The sequence below is a fragment of the Macrosteles quadrilineatus genome, unplaced genomic scaffold, assembly GCF_028750875.1.
Source record: "Macrosteles quadrilineatus isolate MER2022 unplaced genomic scaffold, UCM_ALF_1.0 Scaffold_5__1_contigs__length_97177068, whole genome shotgun sequence".
NCBI classification, from domain to species: Eukaryota; Metazoa; Arthropoda; class Insecta; order Hemiptera; family Cicadellidae; genus Macrosteles; species Macrosteles quadrilineatus.
In genome coordinates, this window is record NW_026542598.1 from 58,160,623 (window position 1) to 58,181,464 (window position 20,842).

The 20,842-nt window shown below is 33.7% G+C and overlaps 1 protein-coding gene across 6 annotated transcripts in view; it reads left to right on the plus strand.

Moving 5' to 3' along the window:
* The window catches only part of LOC128995421 (A-kinase anchor protein 9-like), an 85,887-nt gene that overhangs the window by 38,687 nt on the left and 26,358 nt on the right, over nt 1–20,842 (plus strand). For all 6 annotated transcript variants that reach the window (XM_054420430.1, XM_054420432.1, XM_054420434.1 and 3 more), the window contains exons 16-23: nt 392–583; nt 9,339–9,415; nt 9,773–9,914; nt 10,821–11,054; nt 12,953–13,093; nt 13,321–13,456; nt 13,745–13,872; nt 17,218–17,385. In XM_054420430.1, coding sequence (XP_054276405.1) covers nt 392–583; nt 9,339–9,415; nt 9,773–9,914; nt 10,821–11,054; nt 12,953–13,093; nt 13,321–13,456; nt 13,745–13,872; nt 17,218–17,385 — 1,218 coding nt within the window. The remainder of the gene's footprint in view (nt 1–391; nt 584–9,338; nt 9,416–9,772; nt 9,915–10,820; nt 11,055–12,952; nt 13,094–13,320; nt 13,457–13,744; nt 13,873–17,217; nt 17,386–20,842) is intronic.

Genomic DNA, 20,842 nt, shown 5'->3' on the forward strand with positions numbered 1-20,842 from the left:
TTTATTATATGACCAGGGCTATGTTAGGCTTTGTCACAACTAATATTTTGCTCTATATGCGGCCAGGGCTATCTATGTTAGGCTTTTTCACAGCCAACGTTTGATTCTATTATAAGGCCAGGGCTATGTTAGGCTTTGTTACACCCAATGATTGGCTCTATATGCGGCCAGGGCTATGTTAGGCTTTGTCACAACCAATGTTTGGCTCTATTTATGGCCAGAGCTATCTTAGACTTTGTTACAACTCGTGCTAGCTAGTGTTTGGTTCTATTTGCCAGGGACATGGTTAGGCCATGTCAAAATATATGTTTGGCTTTAGGCCTTTAGTGTTTGCCTCTTAGCTGTGGCCTGTGCTATGTTAGGCTTTGTTACAACTTGTCTGTCACTTTAGGCGATGGTGGAAACAGGTGATGTCGGCGAGGAAAAGTCAAGTTGGCCACCAGAGTTGGCAGCACTGGAACGCCAGTTTACCAGCAAGTACCAACAACAAATGTCGCAGCTGGTAGAAGAGCACACGCTGGAAATGGCTGACATGAGAGCAGAGTACGAGACCAAGATCAAACAGTTGGAAAACCGGCACTCGGTGAGTTTTTTATGAGCATAAGGCACGTCGCACACTGGGTCCGCTCAGGTCAGTCAGCTCAGTTCCGGCAGTTTTCTCACACACTGTGTCAGTTCGGTCCACTCAATTCAGTCGTTTTTGAGCGCCAAACGCCAGTGGACGACAGACACTGTCATTGTTCACAAGTAAATTATCTGTAACGGGGTTTCCGTTAGAGCGATTATGACTTCCAGCAATAGTGACGGAGAAATTTCTGTTATAGAATTGGCACTAGCTGCAGAAGATTATGATCACCTCCTTCATTGTAATATTGTAGTAATCCTTGTGTGACAACTCGTACAATGGATACGTCTGCACTACTAAAATAAGTTGTTAAATAAATAAATAAAACCAAAATGCTTTTATTGATCAAGCGTTTCTCATCGAAACTCATCTTTAATAAATAATTACAGTAGGCCTATTGCGAACATGTGTCAGACCAACCTAGTTCAGTTGCCTAACACTGACTGCTGTACTCTGCACATGCCATGTCAAGGCCTCCGGTCCTTCTGTCGCTTCTGTCAAGAGGTGGGGCGAAAACAACGCAACGGTTGTTTGACAACGGTTGTGGCACGGCAGACGTTGCACAACTAAACGGTTGTGTAGAGCTGGCAGTTGTCGACAACGTTTTCAGGGAGTTGTCGTTGTCGTTATCCACAGCTGCGCGACTGCTAAACGCAACGCTCTACAACAACTGTTTGGTTCGATTGTGGTTGTGGGCTGGCCAGTGGCGGGCGTTATCCAACTAAACGGTTGTGTAAAACAGGCTGAGGCAGTTGTATTCAATTGTTTCGCGGCGAAGTCGTTGTCGTTGTTTGTATAAGACCGAGGTTACCTGAAAAACTGATTTCTTTCTTATCGTTACCATATAATAAGATGCAATTCTATCCTAAGTTTGTCGTTTATTCATGATCAGTTTAGATTTAAACTTACTCCAATTAAACAATTAAATTTCAATAAATAAAAACAATAAATTTTCAAACATTAAATAAATTTCAATAAATTTTCAACAATTAAATTAAAATTCAACTAAACAAGTTAAATTAATAATATTTCTGTTTAAAAAAAAAATAAACGGTATCAGCATTCTGACACATACTTTCTCCCATAAGTTTGTCAACAACCTTTATCATGTGTAAGCGGTGAGAGTAAATATACGGAAATGGAATTGGTACAATTTTGTTCAGAATTTAAAGGACTATAACATACTAAATTTTATTAAAATTGTTCGGGCCATTTTTGGAAAAATCCGATTTTTCCGTTATTTTATGGGGTTTTTATGGGAAAATAACATAATTTAAAATAACTTTTAAACCGTAATTTTTACAGAAATGGGATTTGCACAATTTTGTTCAGAATATAAAGGACCATAACATACTAAATTTTTATCAAAATCGTTTGGGCCGTTTTTGGGAAAATCCCATTTTTCCGTTATTTTATGGGGATTTATGGGAAAATCCCCATTAAAAATCCAAATTTCTAAAAAATATAAAAAAAACTATCAAAATTGTAAGGACCATAACATACTATGTTGAATAAAAACAGGATTTTTGTCTAAAATCCTATTTTTCGTTATTTTATGGGTTTTTTATGGGGAAAATAACATAATTTACCATAACTTTTGAACCGTAATTTTTAGAGAAATGGGATTTTCACCAGTTTGTTCAGAATTTAAAGGGCTACAACATACTAAATTTTTATCAAAATCGTTCGGGCCATTTTTGAGAAAATTCGATTTTTCCGGTTTTTTATGGGTTTTTATGGGAAAATCCCCATTAAAAATCAAAATTTCAAAAAAATGAAAAAAACGCCTGGAGATACCATGGATTAGAACCTACATACCAAATTTCATCGAAATCGGACCACAGGTGTAGTCTCTAGCTCTGTACACATCCAGACACACAGACACACACACACACACACACACACACACACACAGACATCACTTCGAAAACCACTTTTTTGGGTCCAGGGGGACCCAAAACGAATATATCCACTCAAAACTCAAACTCGAAAATTTTGACGAAAACAATACTTTCTCCATATACTATGGTATAGGGGGAGAAAGTAAAAAAATAATAATAATAATAGGCTATTTGAAATTAAAACCGGTTTTGTTCACAGAGGACATCCATGCTTAATAGAAACTTAAAATTATTAACTATACTAGGGTTGCTTTCAGAGAGGTGAAAGCCAGTTGAGCGGAACAAACGTGATTTGATATTTGTATAAGTAACTAAATGCAAAAAGGTCAATAGATTTATTTACTAATGCTGGTTTTAAAGATTAAAATTATAATAATTCAAATTTACCTCTTCGAGAAGTGTAAGGTAGTTTTGACCAGGAAAATATTATAGTAGTTGGAATCTGATATTAACATCCAAAAAGGGCATTAAAGTATAAAAAAGAGAAAGGAAATTTTATCAACATTTGAAATGACTGAATTGTTACCAAATAACTGTTTCACAAAATGCAGATTCCATTTTCAGCCGAGCCATTAAAATGAGGATTTGCCGAACAATTAATAATATTACAGAATAGTATATAATGATATACAACTTTTCACATTCCATAAATTATATGTTAGTTTTGCTATGGTCAAAGATCCAAAACCAAATGTTCTCTTTTCTTTTGGTCGGTATGTAATAATTTGCTAGAATCATTGACGTTATATAAAGTCAAAGCTAGAATACTGTAGATGGTTTGTTAAGTTAAGACCATATGCAAGCATTTTTGAAATCGTTTCCCCGTTTAACCTTAACCAACTATTCCATTCCAAAAGATAAAAATTATATGGTGCAACACAAATAAACAACCCGATCACCTACCTATAACCTACACTTTACCTTCCTAATCTAACCTTACTTCAAAACACTTAATGTAGTCACGAATACTCATAAACCCCGACCTACCTCCCCACCTGCCTAAATTAGATCAGTGTTCAATCTGCGTTTTATCAATAAGTGTAATAACTTACGTCGATGTAATTCAACTTAATATAACCTATGAGGTATTATCGGATTAAATACCGATTTCGATGCGGTTCGATATATCGCTTATTAAATCCTGATTTCTAACATTGGCTGTTTCTAATCAGCTGGCAACACAAATAGGTTCCCAAGAAAGTAGTCACCGGTCCGTATCCCTCCGCTCCTTGTTTATGCTCCGCGCATTGAGAAAGTAGTTCCGTATAATTTCTCGATTTTCAGTGAATTCCACGCCTTAAAAAATGTTTTAACGGCATTTTCTTGTTTATTAAAATTATAGGAATGGTTTAAAAACGTTTAAAAGAAAAGTATAGAAAGTTCAGAAATACCTTATGATTCTCTTGTTTACATTTTTCTTGTAAACAAAAAAACTGTCATAGCTACTTTAGTCCCATAAGCCTAATGTTAAAAATTTGAAATTTTAAGTTCGTTTTAAATTGCATTAGCATTATCTCATTGAAATTTGTTTGTTTACAAACCATCTCATTATTAGTCTAAGTAGTCTTGTTAAGTTTGGCTGAAATGTGTTCAGCCGTTATTGAGTGATGGTGTTATATTGTTTGCATTGAAGTTGATCCCAAAGAGCTTCGCTCGCTTCGCTCGCTCCGCTCAATAATACCTATTAAATTATCTCTAGGTTTCACACGTAAGTCATGCATAGCAACAGGTTACTAGGCTAAGGCCAATTTAATTTCTACACGCATTTACTTTATATAACTGAAACAAAATGCAAAATAGACATTTACAACAGTCGACGACGACGCAACCGTCTATTCACAACCGTTGAGCTACTAAGCGTTATCGTTGTAAACGTAAACAGTGCACAGCCACAACGCAACGCCAGTGCCAAGGTCAACAGTTGTCGACAACCGTTTAATTAAACGGTTGTCGCTCCGCAACGGTTGTGTGCACAACGGTTGTGTGATTTTGGCAGTTGTGCCCATCCCTACTTCTGTCCAAATTGCTTGCTAACCAAAAAGTGGCCGAGACAGACGGAGCGGACTGAACTGAACTGACGGAACGGATTCAGTGTGGGACTCTACATTTGAATACATGGTTTTTGAAATTTGCAAAAGCGACTGAACTGAGTGGACCCAGTGTGCGACGTGCCTAATTTAAAATTTAGTTTTCTGATGAAATTAAAGTTCTCTACTATGTCATGAGAGAATCAAACATATATTTCAGTTGTATGGCAGGCACATTTTGATATTTGAAAAATACAATTAATATGATTTTATAATTTTAATTTTAATTTTAATTTATATTAGGCCTAATTAAAACTTTATGATGACTTTGAAGACATTTTTATGGAATGTATACCTTCCTGGTTCTAGGGCTAGTAAAGATAATTATTTGTAATTTATTACTCATATTATAGTACAGATTCTAAACCCTTACTACACTCAAATATTTGACTCTCAGATTAAAGCTAATAAAAGCTTACAATTAAACTAATTTAAATGTAACCAGCTTAACCTGAAATGTTAAAATTACTAGTAATGTGCCCTTTCAAAATATCCCTCAAAATGAAAATTCTCTAGCAGATTTATTTTTATAATATGCCATTCTACATTATTACTGTTTATAGTATTTGGTTTTATTTCAGACTAGTCAATCCTTTAGTTTTGTTGGTACCACTGAGTAACCTTAATCTCATCTCACTGGTTGCTTGCTTATTCAATCCAGTTTACTTTCATGACAATCAGCTGATATGATAAATGTTTCTGTCTGTCTATCTTTTGTTGATAAGATTTTTAGTTTAGGAGGGAATATGTATTGTGAATTGTGATAACACAAATTAGCTTTTAGTGATTATCCTAACTAAGAATTATCAACATAATTTTAAAGGAAGTTTTTTTAAGTAACAGTGTTCTAATGAAGTTATTCGGTAATTATATCGACCTCCGGACCTCACGCGAAATTAAAAAATTTTTTTTTCAAAATGGTCGAAATTTCACGCTGATTTCAAAAATGATTGTCGTTTTTTGCGGAAACGTCCCTTTTTCCCGGAAAATGGGAAAAACGGGAAAAAATCTTTTTTGCTCAAAACCCATGTCGTGGGTACTCAAATTGTGCGGAATTTCCTCCTGAACAAGAATATGTAATTTTTATTACGATCGGACCACTATTAAGTAAAATATCACCAGAAAAGTGGGCCATATTTAAATAACAAAGGTTAGGTCAGGTTACTTTAGGTTAGGTTAGGTTACTTTAACTTAGGTTAGGTTAGGTCAGGTTACTTTAGGTTAGGTTAGGTTAGTTTAGGTTAGGTTAAGTTTGGTTAGGTTAGGTTAAGTTAGGTTAGGTTAGGTTAAGTTAGGTTCGGTTGGGATAGTTTACATAGTTACAATAGTCATGTTATTGATAAACTATTCTAACCTAACCTAACCTAACCTAAAGTAACCTAACCTAGGGTTAGGGTTGGGTTAGGTTACTTTAGGTTAGGTTAGGTTACTTTAGGTTAGGTTAGGTTAGGTTAAGTTAGGTAAGGTTCGGTTGGGTTAGTTTACATAGTTACAATACTCATGTTATTGATAAACTATTCTAACCTAACCTAACCTAAAGTAACCTAACCTAACCTAACCTAACCTAAAGTAACCTAACCTAACCTAACCTTAAGTAACCTAACCGAAGTTGTTAGGTTAGGTAATGTTAGGTTAAGTTAGGTTAGGTTAGGTTAGGTTAAGTTAGGTTAGGTTAAGTTTGGTTAGGTTAGGTTAGGTTAATTTAGGTTAGGTTCGGTTAGGTTAGTTTACATATTTACAATACTCATGTTATTGATAATTTAACCTAACCTAACCTAACTTAACCTAACCTAACTTAACCTAACCAAACTTAACCTAACCTAAACTAACCCAACCTAACCTAAAGTAACCTAACCTAACTAAAGTAACCTGACCTAACCTTTGTTATTTAAATATGGCCCACTTTTCTGGTGATATTTTACTTAATAGTGGTCCGATCGTAAGGTTACTTTAGGTTAGGTTAGGTTAGGTTAGAATAGTTTATCAATAACATGAGTATTGTAACTATGTAAACTAACCCAACCGAACCTAACCTAACTTAACCTAACTTAACCTAACCTAACCTAACCTAACCTAACCTAAAGTAACCTAACCTAACCTAAAGTAACCTAACCTAACCTAAAGTAACCTAACCCAACCTAACCTAACCTAAAAGGTTAGGTTAGGTTAGAATAGTTTATCAATAACATGAGTATTGTAACTATGTAAACTATCCCAACCGAACCTAACTTAACCTAACCTAACCTAACTTAACCTAACCTAACCTAACCAAACTTAACCTAACCTAACCTAACCTAAAGTAACCTGACCTAACCTAACCTAAGTTAAAGTAACCTAACCTAACCTAAAGTAACCTGACCTAACCTTTGTTATTTAAATATGGCCCACTTTTCTGGTGATATTTTACTTAATAGTGGTCCGATCGTAATAAAAATTACATATTCTTGTTCAGGAGGAAATTCCGCACAATTTGAGTACCCACGACATGGGTTTTGAGCAAAAAAGATTTTTTCCCGTTTTTCTCATTTTCCGGGAAAAAGGGACGTTTCCGCAAAAAACGACAATCATTTTTGAAATCAGCGTGAAATTTCGACCATTTTGAAAAAAAAATTTTTTAATTTCGCGTGAGGTCCGGAGGTCGATATAATTACCAGTTATTCTTTGGCTAAGTAGGTAAATAAAGTACCTTTTAAATATTAGCAGTGATATCTTTATTTGTAGGTTAAATTTTTCAAATCAAAATCAAATCAAATCCATTTATTGCCATCAACATTATAAATACATGTTAATTACAAATGTTATGTTTAATTACAAATAGGCTATTATTAATGTAGCAATTTTTTTATTATTTTTTAAAATCTAGCTTTGTTTGATTACAATTTTGTTGGCTAATTTTTTAAATATATTTGTTCACTTTTTATTTGGGTGGAAATTACAGCATATTTTGTGATTTAAAATCAAGGAAATAAACTAATCTTCCCAACCTTAAACTAGGAACGTACTAGGTACATGAAAGTAAAATTTTAAGCCCAATCTAACATTTAGCTAGCCTTGGTCAGGGCTAGGCCTAGACTATCTGAATAAACTCTTAAGTTATATGTTTGAGTTTCCAAATCATTTAGATTTTTATATAGGCCTATTCCATTAACCAAAAAATTCTTTTTTCTGAAATTAGCCTATCTTTTACATTCTTATTTAAGAATCGTAGGCCTAGCTCTACACTCTGACTTAATACGTGTGCTGTCCTGCTGTGTTTGTAAAGATAATCATTTGCTAAAGGATAAAGGGTAGATCTACTGGACCGGTTCAGTTCTGCAGACAACCCTGCAATTATTATCGGATGAAACCTTAGTTCGATAAGCTAAATCATAATCTGATATAGTTTACCCACGATATGAATATGGATTTATGTACGTTATGGAGTATGAATATTTGGTAAAACTTTGATAAGCTCATCCGACTCTATTGAGTTGATTTTGACAAACAATGTAGAAGGTTTGGGTTTTGAACTGTACTCTTTATGTACTTATTACCGGTACTGTTTGAATAAAAGATTTTTTAAATTTGATTTGGTTAGTCTAAGTTTGGTTATCGATCAAATCGATACTTTTACTAACTGTTCGATAATCTGTTGGAGTCAGATATCAAAGTTTTGCCGATTATTTTAAGCAACTGGTTTAGGGTCTTTTCAAGACTTTTTCACGCTGTGTTGGGTGGCGGTTAGGTTGAGTTAGTCTATTGAGATTAGTTTATGATAATATCAAACAAGGTAAAATTTAAAAAAAAATTATATTAAAACCTAAAGTTGTTAAGTTGTGTCAATTTTTATATAGCCTACAAATCCATGGTATCTTTGTATATTTTAGTCTTTTACATATATTACAAAGTATAAGTTAACAAATTTTAGTTAAAAAAAATCACCTTTAGGTCAATTTTGAAAGTATTATAAGACAAATTTACAAAGATGACAATTTATATTTGTGATCTCTTATTTCATGAGTTTTGAAAAGGTAAGTTTTGTTACTGGTGTGTTGTTTGTCATTACCATAAACTAAACTGAATTAACCTAACCTAGCTTAAACGCTGCAGCACACATGCAGATTACTTAATATCCTAAATTTTGGCAAAGCTAATTAGGTAAGCTAGGTTTAGTTTTTATTTGTAGGCTGTAGTATCTCATCAAATCAATCAAAGTGGTAGAATTAACAAAATTTAAGTTCCTGTTATGTGAAAGAGCTCACTTCTCTAGGTTAAAATGAGTTTAGGTTAAATGAGCTAGGCTAGGTTACTTGATCTTAGGTTTCAGACTACTTTGAGTTTACATTATGTTATTAAACAGATTTTCACTATTGCAAACATTTGTGATGTTGTACCGGTGCCTTTTGCTAAAATGATATTGATATCCTACTTCTAACTCAAAGGGTTAAAAGTTGTGTATTAGATATACTTTTTTAATACTAACATTCACTAACAATTAATGTAACCCAAAGACTTCCTTAACTCAAGTAAACTTATAATAATATGACTAACCTACAAAATGTTAAGTTTGATTCTGTTGACATACTGTTGATGAAGTTAAGTTAATTAAGAGGAAGGTGAACACTTGAAGCTTGAATACGTTTAACATTAATTTTTGCAGGTTAAGTGTAGTAAGTTAGGATGGTTTTTTTCTAAGTAGTATGTACTTTAATGTACATTTTATGAATATTTGAAAACTATTTTCAGATCAATCAAACTGGAGAAATGCCTGTAGCAATGATAACCAGTGGCGACCCCAATATAGACAAGGTCATAGAGGAGCGGTAAGTTGATCCCCGTATAGGTCTACCTATCTATGATGAAATGCCTACTGTAGTACACCTTCGTTACTAAACGATACACCTTCGTAAAATCAATTTTACTTTACTCATAGGTTAAGAATGTGTTCAAATTCTACACCTTCTAAAACTTAGTTGTTTCCAAAATATAAATAATCTGCTTCTTTACAGGAAAAAAAGTTCAATCAATCAAGCAAACTTTTCTTTGTATACTATCACATAACGATTTGAATTTCATTCACGAATAAAGCTTCCCAGTTGTTTGTTATGATCACTCTTTTGAGACCTTTCATTTTCATGTTATCAATACTGTACTGATCATAGAAATGTTCTGCAATCCAGGGACAATCTGCGTAACCTCACACAAATGTTACGTCGCGTAGTGCAGGAGTTGGCCAACTATCTGACCACCTGCGAAGATGAACTGAACAGAAGCATCGTAGGACAACTAATCAAACTTGCCTCCCCTCACAACGGAGACCGGGTAAGCTTTTAGAAAGTAGACTTGTAGAACTTGTGGAAAATAGACAGGCTAACAAAATACTCAAGTGATATCCAGAAACTAACTCAAGTTTGAAAAAAAAAACAAAGATACAAAAAAATATTGTAAATGTAAATTCTTAGGCCATTCTTCTGCGTAGTAAACTTGAAAAGATTTTGAAACTTGTTTTGTTGTGTTTCCATGTCATAGCACTTAAGTTTGCCATACCCTTTAATCTGCAACGCTGTACGGTCACTAAACGTTTTGTGGAGAGTAACCTCAATTCTCATGAAACCTATAGGAAAATGTAAGCTGTATGTCATACAATAATTTAAACGGATGTAATTTTTATTTGGCTAGCTTACCAGTCACAAGACAAATGAAATCAAATTTATCATTATTTTATTTTAAGAAATATTAATGCAGCATTATATAAATAAATATATAAAAATTATCACATGGGCTTCTGCCTGTGCGTGATAAGAGTTCAACACTGGCTGCTTAATGGTTATCTTGATACTATTTTCACACAAAAAAAAAACATTTACACTTCTTAGTCCATTATAATTTGAAATTATAATATTATTCTTCTGTTAGACAAGAATGTGAGAATACATTTCAATCAGCTAAATTTAACCATATTTAATTCCTGACTCAATGGATGCCTAATTTTGATTGACGTTTTTATAGAGTCATAAGATTTTAGGTTTTTTATGTGAGCAAAGATAAAGAGGTTTGTGTATGGAGTACTAAATGTAAAAAATAGGTTTATACAAACACAGAAAGAGTGTATACAGGGGTATATTTTCTCAAAAAGGGTCACACAGTGTAGGACAAAATATATGATATATTTCTGTAAAAGTTCATAACTGTTGTAATCCTTACTTTGTCTAATTGTTTTGTCATCAGTCGCAGGTCCAGATAAGCGTGGTTGATGAGACCAGTGACTCTGAACCAGAGACGCAGTCACAGCGGAAGGTTCACTTTGCCCCGAATGTGTCGCACATTGTGTCTCTGATGGACGAGAATCATCTGTTTGACACTAGCGGCACTCTGGATCTCTCGGTACACTTCCACACTGAGCTGGAGCACTGCCTGGAGAGACTACGGGACGAGGCGAGTGCTCTCCTGGGTCTGTCCAATGTGAGTGTTGAAGAAATTGGTAGAATTTCACTATTCATACGCAATTCAGAGAAAATTCAAGAAAATAAGGCCAGTAGGCTCTTTTTTATGTGCGGATGGTTTCACTGTTTATTATAACTTACTGTGATCATGTTTGTTTCATTACAAACCATGTCAGCTTAGTAGGTAAATAAAGCAGCTGACATTGTAGATTACCATATCAGATTTCAAGCCAACTATATTTTAGAAGTTCTCGTAGTCCTTGAGTCATAGGGTGTGGTAGAAAGTTTAAAGAAACATGTTCAAAATCATGTTATGTGCTTTAGTAAAGTTTAACTGTTTCCTATTGTGTGAGACTAAATTACGCAATTTCCAACAAAATATGTCAATTAAGAACATGTTTTAGTGTTAAAACAAAACACCATCGTCAGCTATACGTTTCTAAATTAAATCATCTTCAATTTCATTTTGAATTTGCTTATTGGATTTTAAATATTATGTGTAAATAGGTTCCTAGCTCACTACTAATAAATGTATGCTCCACTGAAATCTTTTCTTACCAAAATGATACAGACACACTGCCTCAGAAGATGGAATTTAAGCTTTTTAGTGATCTTGGCAAACAGTTATAAATCCCTTACTCAAGGACTGTTTGCTAATCTTGTAACAGTGTGTTCTATGTGATTCTTGTAGTGTGAACTGTGCTTGGTGCTTACCATTTAGAATTTTTTGTTATATTTTGTCAATAAATAAAATTATTGCATGCATTAAAAGTTTTAAAATTTTATTTGGGAAAAGACTATAGGCCCAATTTATATTTTTTCAACTGCCAGATTAAATTCAAATTGTTTTATTGTTAATTAGTCTTATGAAAAGTGTAGTTTTTGAAGTCAAAACACACAAACACTGATAACACTGTTAGCGAATTTCCCTATAAGGAAGTAGCTATTACAAGAGGCACGGTAAGACCTAGGCCCGGGACCAATTTACTTCTTCGTTTTGATATCCCCACAGGCCAAAAATATCATTTGCTCAAATTTATATATATATATACTAGCAGAGTACCCACCCTTCGTACGGGGTTAGCATTATAAAATGCTTATTGCAGTTATAATTATCCAAAATAAACTTATCTCACACTTTTTAAAAAGTTCTATATTTCGGCATTAGCCTTCTTCAGGAACAAACAATAACAAATAGAAGTGTTTACCACTCTGTATCAGATGGTTTTAGCAAAAATCCAAAATACATATAATTTATAAAGAAGTAAAAAAGAAAATTATAGAAAGTAGAAAGAAAGAAAGAAAATATGTTTTATATACTATCTCAAATTTAGACCGGAAGGTGTTTTAGATTTAAGTATTAAATTGATGAGCTTGCTCAAGCTGTCTTAATTTTAAGTCTGATGCGTCTTTTGCCAATTTTCTTATTCCTTTTAATAAATGACATTGTTGAAAATTTTGAGAATGCTCTCTCGCATGAATAGCCACAGGTTTTTGATTTGGTTTGAAGGTGTAAGGCAGGATAATATAAATCTGTTTGCGAATCAGCATGATCGAACCATGGGAACGGAATTTTACGGGGTAATAAATGGTTTTTCTCAATTTTGACCATCAAAACACAAAAGTTCCCAATTTCTCTCTAGGCCTTTTTAAAGAGCTTAAAAAAACAAATAATTTAGTATATCAAAGTGTTTTTGCTCGGTTATTGGTTATAGAGAAAATTTAAAAAAATTTAAATTTATAACTCTTATGTTATTCTTATGGAGAATATTGTAAAATGTTGTAGTTTGCTTGTTTATTGATATATTTTGATCAAACTTGGAAAATGTAATTATTTTATACCAAGCTATTAGTATTTGACTAAAAAACACACTGGATCAAGGTATTTCAAGATTGCTTTTACTTTTTCCATATCAGGGTAGAGAAGCATTGCCATCGACAGTTGAAGACAGACGAATGACCTCCCTGACCCGTCAACTCATTGAAGAGAAGAAGGCTAAAGAAAAAGCCTACAGAGATGTCCAGGAATTGCAAGAACTTGTCAATAAATACGAAAAAGTAAGATTCACAAGTTAAATAGTCACAATAATTAACGAGATTGAATTTTTCATTGTAAAGTAATTGAAAAAGAGAAATGAGAACAAATGCATTCTTTTACCTGCCCTAACTAGTTTTTGAAAATTATGGAGTTTATTTAGTTGTTTTACCATTATGTCTGTTAATGATGACAGCGGCAATAATAACACATATATTTCCAATCAATTCATCACTATGGTTGGTTTTAGGAATTGAATGAGCTGCACAAAGAGTTGACGGAGACAAAGGATCGGATGATCAAAGAGAAAGTCACAGCTGAGACGGAATTCAGTGAAAAGCAGACTGAAGAGAGGGTTCAGAACTTGTGTCATCTTCAAGAGAAAGGTGATTATAAACTACTTCATAGTTTTGCATTTTGTCTACCATGCTGTTGAACACTAACATACAACTTATTAATGTAGCCTATTAGATAATTTACAACAACCCAGATTAGTAAGCCAGTTACAGGCTTAACTGTGTATAGCTTTTTGATGTTTTCCAAAGTCAATATGAATCCTAGCTAGATTTTTTAATTACAATTTAAGTTAACAGCAGTGTAATTTTGACTAACATATTTCAAAGAATGTTTTATCTTGTGAATTTTTGTGACTGACGTTTCATAACATATTTCAGCACGTGCCCTGTTAAGTGAGAAGGGCGAATGTCCGAGTATGTGGCTCAGTCTCATAGAGGAGTTGTGTTCGGAGGGCGACTCTTTGTTGGAGGAGGCATGGCGGGAAAGGGACGAGTTGAAACTAGAGGTGAGACAACCTAACCCAACTTAGGCCTATAGAATATATAATTTGATACAACTTTATTTTAATCTTAATTTGTGTCTAAATTTACCCGTACTATCAAGGTAATTGTATCATACAGTTTATGTAAACACATTTTAAGAGAAAAAAACAATCACTGTGTTGTCGTTCAACGATTAGTAAAGAATTCAGTTATTCAGAGCCTTTTTCATGTTGTAATAGTACCACAATGAAAATTGCAAAACACTTTCCAATGTATTTGGATGGCAACCAGATGACAAGTGCTTGTACTTTTGAAGTTTATGCAAATCCATTGCACATTCTCAAATTTAGTTTTTCCCTGAAAAATGATTGCAACATTTTAATTCACTACTTATAATAATTGTAAGAAACAAAGTGTCGACGTATAGTAGAACCAATGTAGTACTTGATTTTCTCTGACAGATTTGTAATTGTTGCGTTGTTCAGCCATAGCTAAAATAATCAATGAAATTACTCAAATGCTTGTTTCCAACCAACATCTTTTTTATTCACTTCAAGACACTACTTCAATTTTTTATTATTTATAACCTACGCCTAGTTAAGGAAGGTTGCAGTATATTTTATAAACTGGGAGAAACTTGCTTGATATTTTGTTTATCACACACATACAGGGTGAGTTTTAAATGAGTTCCCCCCCTACTTTTTTCTACATTTCTTAAGATATCAACTCCGGACCACGTCAGATCATTGTAAAGTAGTAAGTACTTCATTTTGACTGGGTATACATTTTTGGCCGCCATATTGGATACAAAGATTTTTTTTCAAATGTAAAGGTAGGGTTGTGACCCATTATTTCAAACTAGAGTTTTACGCTGATTACAATGCCGCAAATAGTTTTTAAAAATCTTGATCCGTTCTAAAGTTATAAGGACTTTTTATAACTTTATTTTTAGCCCATTTTAACATTGTGCATTTACAAACTAAGACCATAATCTCAAAATAGTGCTAGATAAAGATAAGTATACACCACTATTCATTGTTGACCTATTTTCACTTGGTTATGACGGATGTATTTTTTTCAGCCGCCATCTTGGATCCGCCATTTTGAAATGTGACAAATTAATTTGAATATGAAGGTGGTGTTGTGACCCATCGCTTTCAACTACTTTTTTATGCTAAACTCAATGCCGCAATCCGTTTTTGGTTATGAAGCTTTCTTGATGAAATATTAAAATGATCTTATTTAAAATTTCAATAATTCAAAAACCAAACATGCAAATGAAAAACTGATTGCGGCATTGAGTTCAGCAGAAAAAAGTAGTTCAAAACACCACCTTTATATTCAAATTAATTTGTCACATTTCAAAATGGCGGATCCAAGATGGCGGCCGAAAAAAATACATCCGTCATAACCAAGTGAAAATAGGTCGACAATGAATGGTGGTGTATACTTATCTTTATCTAGCACTATTTTGACATTATGGTCTTAGTATGTAAATGCACAATGTTAAAATGGGCTAAAAATTAAGTTATAAAAAGTCCTTATAGCTTTAGAACGGATCAAGATTTTTAAAAACTATTTGTGGCATTGTAATCAGCGTAAAATTCTAGTTTAGAATAATGGGTCACAACCCTACCTTTATATTTGACAAAAAATCTTTGTATCCAATATGGCGGATCCAAGATGGCGGCCTAAAATTTGTACCCAGGCAAAATGAAGTACTTACTACTTTACAATGATCTGACGTGGTCCGGAGTTGATATCTTAAGAAATGTAGAAAAAAGTAGGGGGGGAACTCATTTAAAAATCACCCTGTATAAGTTTTTATTAGAACCTGTTTGCTATTATGTTTTCAAAAACAAATGGAATGTAGATTGCAATTCATTGCTTTTTTTGGTTTTAGCGAATTTCCCTATAGGGAAGTAGCTATTACCGTACTAAGACCTAGACCCGGGACCGATTTACTTTTTCATTTTGATGTCCCCAGAGGCCAAAAACACCATTCGTTCAAATTTTTATATATGTATATATATATATATATATATATATACGTCCGTGAACGCAATAACTTGAGTAATTTTTGTCCGATTTTGATGAAATTTGGTTTAAAGGTGTAAAGCGGGATAAACTTGAATGAGTTCGCGAACCAGCAAGATCGGACCATGGGAACGGGGCTTTACGGGGGGTTTTATGGGGTAAAAATAGGTTTTTCTCACTTTTGACCCTCAAAACACAAAATTTCCCAATTTCTCTTTAGACCTTTTTAAAGAGCTTAAAAAAACAATTAATTTAGTATATAAAAGTATTTTTGTTCGGTTAATAGTAACAGAGAAAATTAAAAAAATTGTAAATTTAAAATTCCCATGTTATTCTTATGGAGAATATTGTCAAATGGTGTAGTTTGCTTGTTTATGGATGTATTTTGTATTTTGATCAAATTTATTTATTTTGTACTAAGCTATCAATATTTTACAAAAAAACACACTTTATTAGTTTCCTTGTAGCAGCAAACCTAGGTACTCGTTAAACCTAATGTTATTAAAATATATTTTATTGAAAATCAATTAAGACAAATGGAAATTCGCTTAGTCGGCAGGTTTGCTGCGGCGGGGGTATTTTTTTACATCTCTAACTAAAACTGTTTGCTTTGAAAAATCATTGGCCAGTTACGTACATATTACTGGTTCACCGTAAGTGATACATAGATATTACTGGTTCACCGTTAGTGTTACATAGATATTACTGGTTCACTGTAAGTGTTACATAGATATTACTGGATCACCGTAAGTGTTACATAGATATTACTGGCTCACCGTAAGTGTTACATAGATATTACTGGCTCACTGTAAGTGTTACAGATAGATATTACTGGTTCACCGTAAGTGTTACAGATAGATATTACTGGTTCACTGTAAGTGTTACAGATAGATATTACTGGTTCACTGTAAGTGTTACATAGATATTACTGGTTCACTGTAAGTGTTACATATATATTATTAGTTCACCGTAAGTGTTACATATAGATATTACTGGTTCACCGTAAGTGTTACAGATAGATATTACTGGTTCACCGTAAGTGTTACATAGATATTACTGGTTCACTGTAAGTGTTACATATATATTATTGGTTCACCGTAAGTGTTACATATATATTATTGGTTCATCGTAAGTGTTACATAGATATTACTGGTTCACTGTAAGTGTTACAGATAGATATTACTGGTTCACCGTAAGTGTTACATAGATATTACTGGTTCAACGTAAGTGTCACATAGATATTACTGGTTCACCGTAAGTATTACAAAGATATTACTGGCTCACCGTAAGTGTCACATAGATATTACCCTAAGTGTTAACAACACTCTTAGGTGGAGGCAGCGGACAAGCAGTTACGCAGTACTCGAGCTTTTCTCGAGGAGCAAGCGATGGACAGGGAGCAGGAACGAGATGAGTTTGGCAAAGAGATCTGTCGTCTCAATGAGATACTGCGAGAGAAAGATAGAGAATTTACTTCTAACCGACACATTGCCACAGAGGTAAGTTACCTGTAGCAATAATGCATTGGTTTACCAACAAGACGCTAGTAGTCACTAGTTTATTAACATCCTTGTCTTGTAATATTAAAGAAAAAAACATCATTAACATTTAGAATAACTATCGCATACATATCACTTTGAGGGAACGATGTTTTCAGCCAAACATGTGGTTACCATACCAGTTTACTTTATTCAATTTAATAAAAGTTAGCAAATGCAAAAAATTTACAGTACTATCCCTACGTATTTTTTAATAACATTTTGTATTAATAATTTTTTTGTTGAAATATAATAAATACTAGTTAACCGCCCGTGCTCTGCCACGGGAATATTGTCAGCAATAAAAGAAATAATAATTAACAAATACTGTTTATCTTTGTATTTTATTTAGGGGTTGTTTAATTTTTTAGGCCCACATGAAATAGAACTGATAGTTTCCATGTATAAACTATTTTATGTTAATCAATATCAAACCGATATATTATTTTAACCAAATGAATGTTTTATATTAATTCGAGTTTTATTTGAAAAATAAATAGTATACAAACTGGGCAATGCTGATAACCTAATAAGCAGCTATTTATGCTATTTAGATAATTTTCTCAAGTATATTCCTATATTCGTCGTTTTTTTCATTACATTTGTTGTATGGAATAAAGATAGTAGTCACTTAGCCTACATGTAAATCACGCATCAGCAGTTGGTCGCATTTCACAAATCTTTGACCCATACTGTGAGTAAAAGCTGTGTTTACGTCGTATATATAAAGTTGTGCATACTTTGTTCAATGTTAGAGGGTATTAACGGTCCAATTTGATGGAAAAGGAGTCGTGGATTTTAAAACTATGTAGACTACCACTACCAGAAAGATGTTGATTCAAGTGAGACTTAGAACTGGCCATTACAAATGCAGATTTGTATTATATTTTACTCAAATAGTTTTTTGTCTCTTTTGACCCTTAATACTTTTTTTATAGTCGCTGTTGATAAGATTTTCCATAGACTCAAAATGTTTATAAGGAGTTCATTTTACCCTCCCCCTTGTGACAACATAAGGAAAATGATTTGTGTCCCAGTTAGTCTGTTCTGATTAAAAATTCATAGATTTGCAGTACTGACAAATCCAATCCAACGACCCCAATTTAAAAAATTGGTACTTTTTAGAAGGGACTTCCAGAGCACATTTAACACCATCACTGCCCTTTACCTTTTTAGTTCGATGGTTCTCTACATGTTTTTTTTTCGTTCTGCATGTCTCTTTACACCCGGTTAATGATTACCTTTTCTTTTTCTTTTTGTACTTTTCACATCCTGGGGTTAATGATAAAGTTTTATAACGCTATAATGACCCGAGTCAACATTGCCATTAAACATCAAGTCAGATACTTCTTCGCCAGAACCGAAATCGTAAGTCACAGTTTCTCAAGCAACTTCCCTGTGTAGGCCTACTCGATAAAATATAGTTAGGGTATAGTTCACTGATAGATTGTAGTTCCAAATATCCCAGCGTACTCGCCATCTCGAGAAGGTAAAATTTGGACGTCGAACACTGATCTTGAGTAAGATTAATCACTTACGATTTAAAATGTTTGTATGTTTACCAATCATTAGCAATTATCTGTAGGCCTACAACTTGCAAGCGGATTTCCCTATGATTGTTCTGGTGGCTATAGAGAATAAATTATATTGATCAAAACAATAAGTTTCCGTCCCCTACTATGGGTATTATTTCACATTCCATACTCAAACTTAAACTCAATTACCACTTTCCTTCAGATCACTTTGCAGGAAAACTAAAACATTTTTGTGTCCCAGTTAGTCTGTTCTGACTCGAAATTCATAGATTTGAAGTAGTGACAAATCCAATCTAACGACCCCAATTCAAAAGAGTTGGTATTTTTTTAGGGACTTCCAGAGCACATTTAACACCAACACTGCTCTTTACCTTTTTAGTTCGATGGTTCTCTACATTTTTTTTCCGTTCGGTATGTCTCTTTACGCCCGGTAAATGATTACCTTTTCTTTTTCTTTTTGTACTTTTCACACCCTGGGGCTAATGATAAAGTTTTATAACGCTATAATGACCCGAGTCAACATTGCCATTAAACATCAAGTCACATACTTCTTCGCCAGAACCGAATGGTAAGTCACAGTTTCTCAAGCAACTTCCCTGTGTACTTGAAAAAAAATCACTGATATATTGTAGTTCCACGTATCCCAGCGTACTCGCCATCTCGAGAAGGTAAAGTTTGGTACCACTGAACGTCTAACACTGATCTTGAGTAAGATTCGTCACCTACTATAAAATGTTTGTATGTTTCCCACTCATAAGCAATTATATGTACAACTTGCAAGCGGATTTCCCCATGATTATTCTGGTGGCCGTAGAGAATAAATTATATTGATCAAAACAATAACTTTCCGTTCCCTACTATGGGTATTATTTCACATTCCATACTCAAACTTAAACTCAATTACCACTTTCCTTCAGATCACTTTGCAGGAAAACTAAAACATTTAAAAAAAAAGTTAACAAAAACACTTTCCTTGATCAAAATTGTGTGTTTATAAACAGAAACTTCAAGTTTAATAATTGCATACTGAAAGTGAGGTTATAAAAATAATAACAAATGTCTGACAAACATTAAACAGCTGACGAATAATTTATAAACTTTGTATAATATTCTTCAATAAGAATTATATTGACTCGACCTTTAAAGGGCTGTAGGTCGTAGCCCTTAGAAAAAACGTAAATTCTAAGGAAGTTCGGCAAATCTACACACTATCCCCTTTAATTTGAGACATAAATCTTGTAGATCGGTCCAGTAATTACTGAGAAAACAGTGTTACAACTGTGTATTAAATATATAGATATACTTTCCTTAACCTTTACTAGAAGGCACTCATAGACAAAATCCAGTGCACCTTAGAACTACATAAATACACAAGTACTGTTTTTGTTACAATTAGGGATGTGTCGATTCGATACCGGTACCAAAATTTATCGATTCTCCATACCGATACCGACACCTGAAAAATCTATTCTCGATACCGATACCATTTTTACTCCCTGTCTTTATGTCCTTGTAACTAATTCTAACTGGCCAATTCTTTGTCTCTATGTCATTATAACTAATTCTAACTGGCCAATTATAATTCAAACCCTTCTAAATACATTGAAAAATTTATATCTAGGGTAGGTTAATTGAGATCTAACAAACAAATAGGCTATTAAAATAAATTTCCATTAGGCTATAATATTATTAGGCTATACAGTCGACTCCCTCTTATCTCGACACCTTTTAACCGGACATCGGCTTAGCCAGACTACTCTCAGCGGAATTGTCATCCCTCTAACCGGACAATTTATATCAGCACATCGGTTTAACCGGACTTGATCGGCAGGAAGTGGGCGGTACTGAAACGACTGTTCTCTTGGGAAAGATTGAGATCAGCG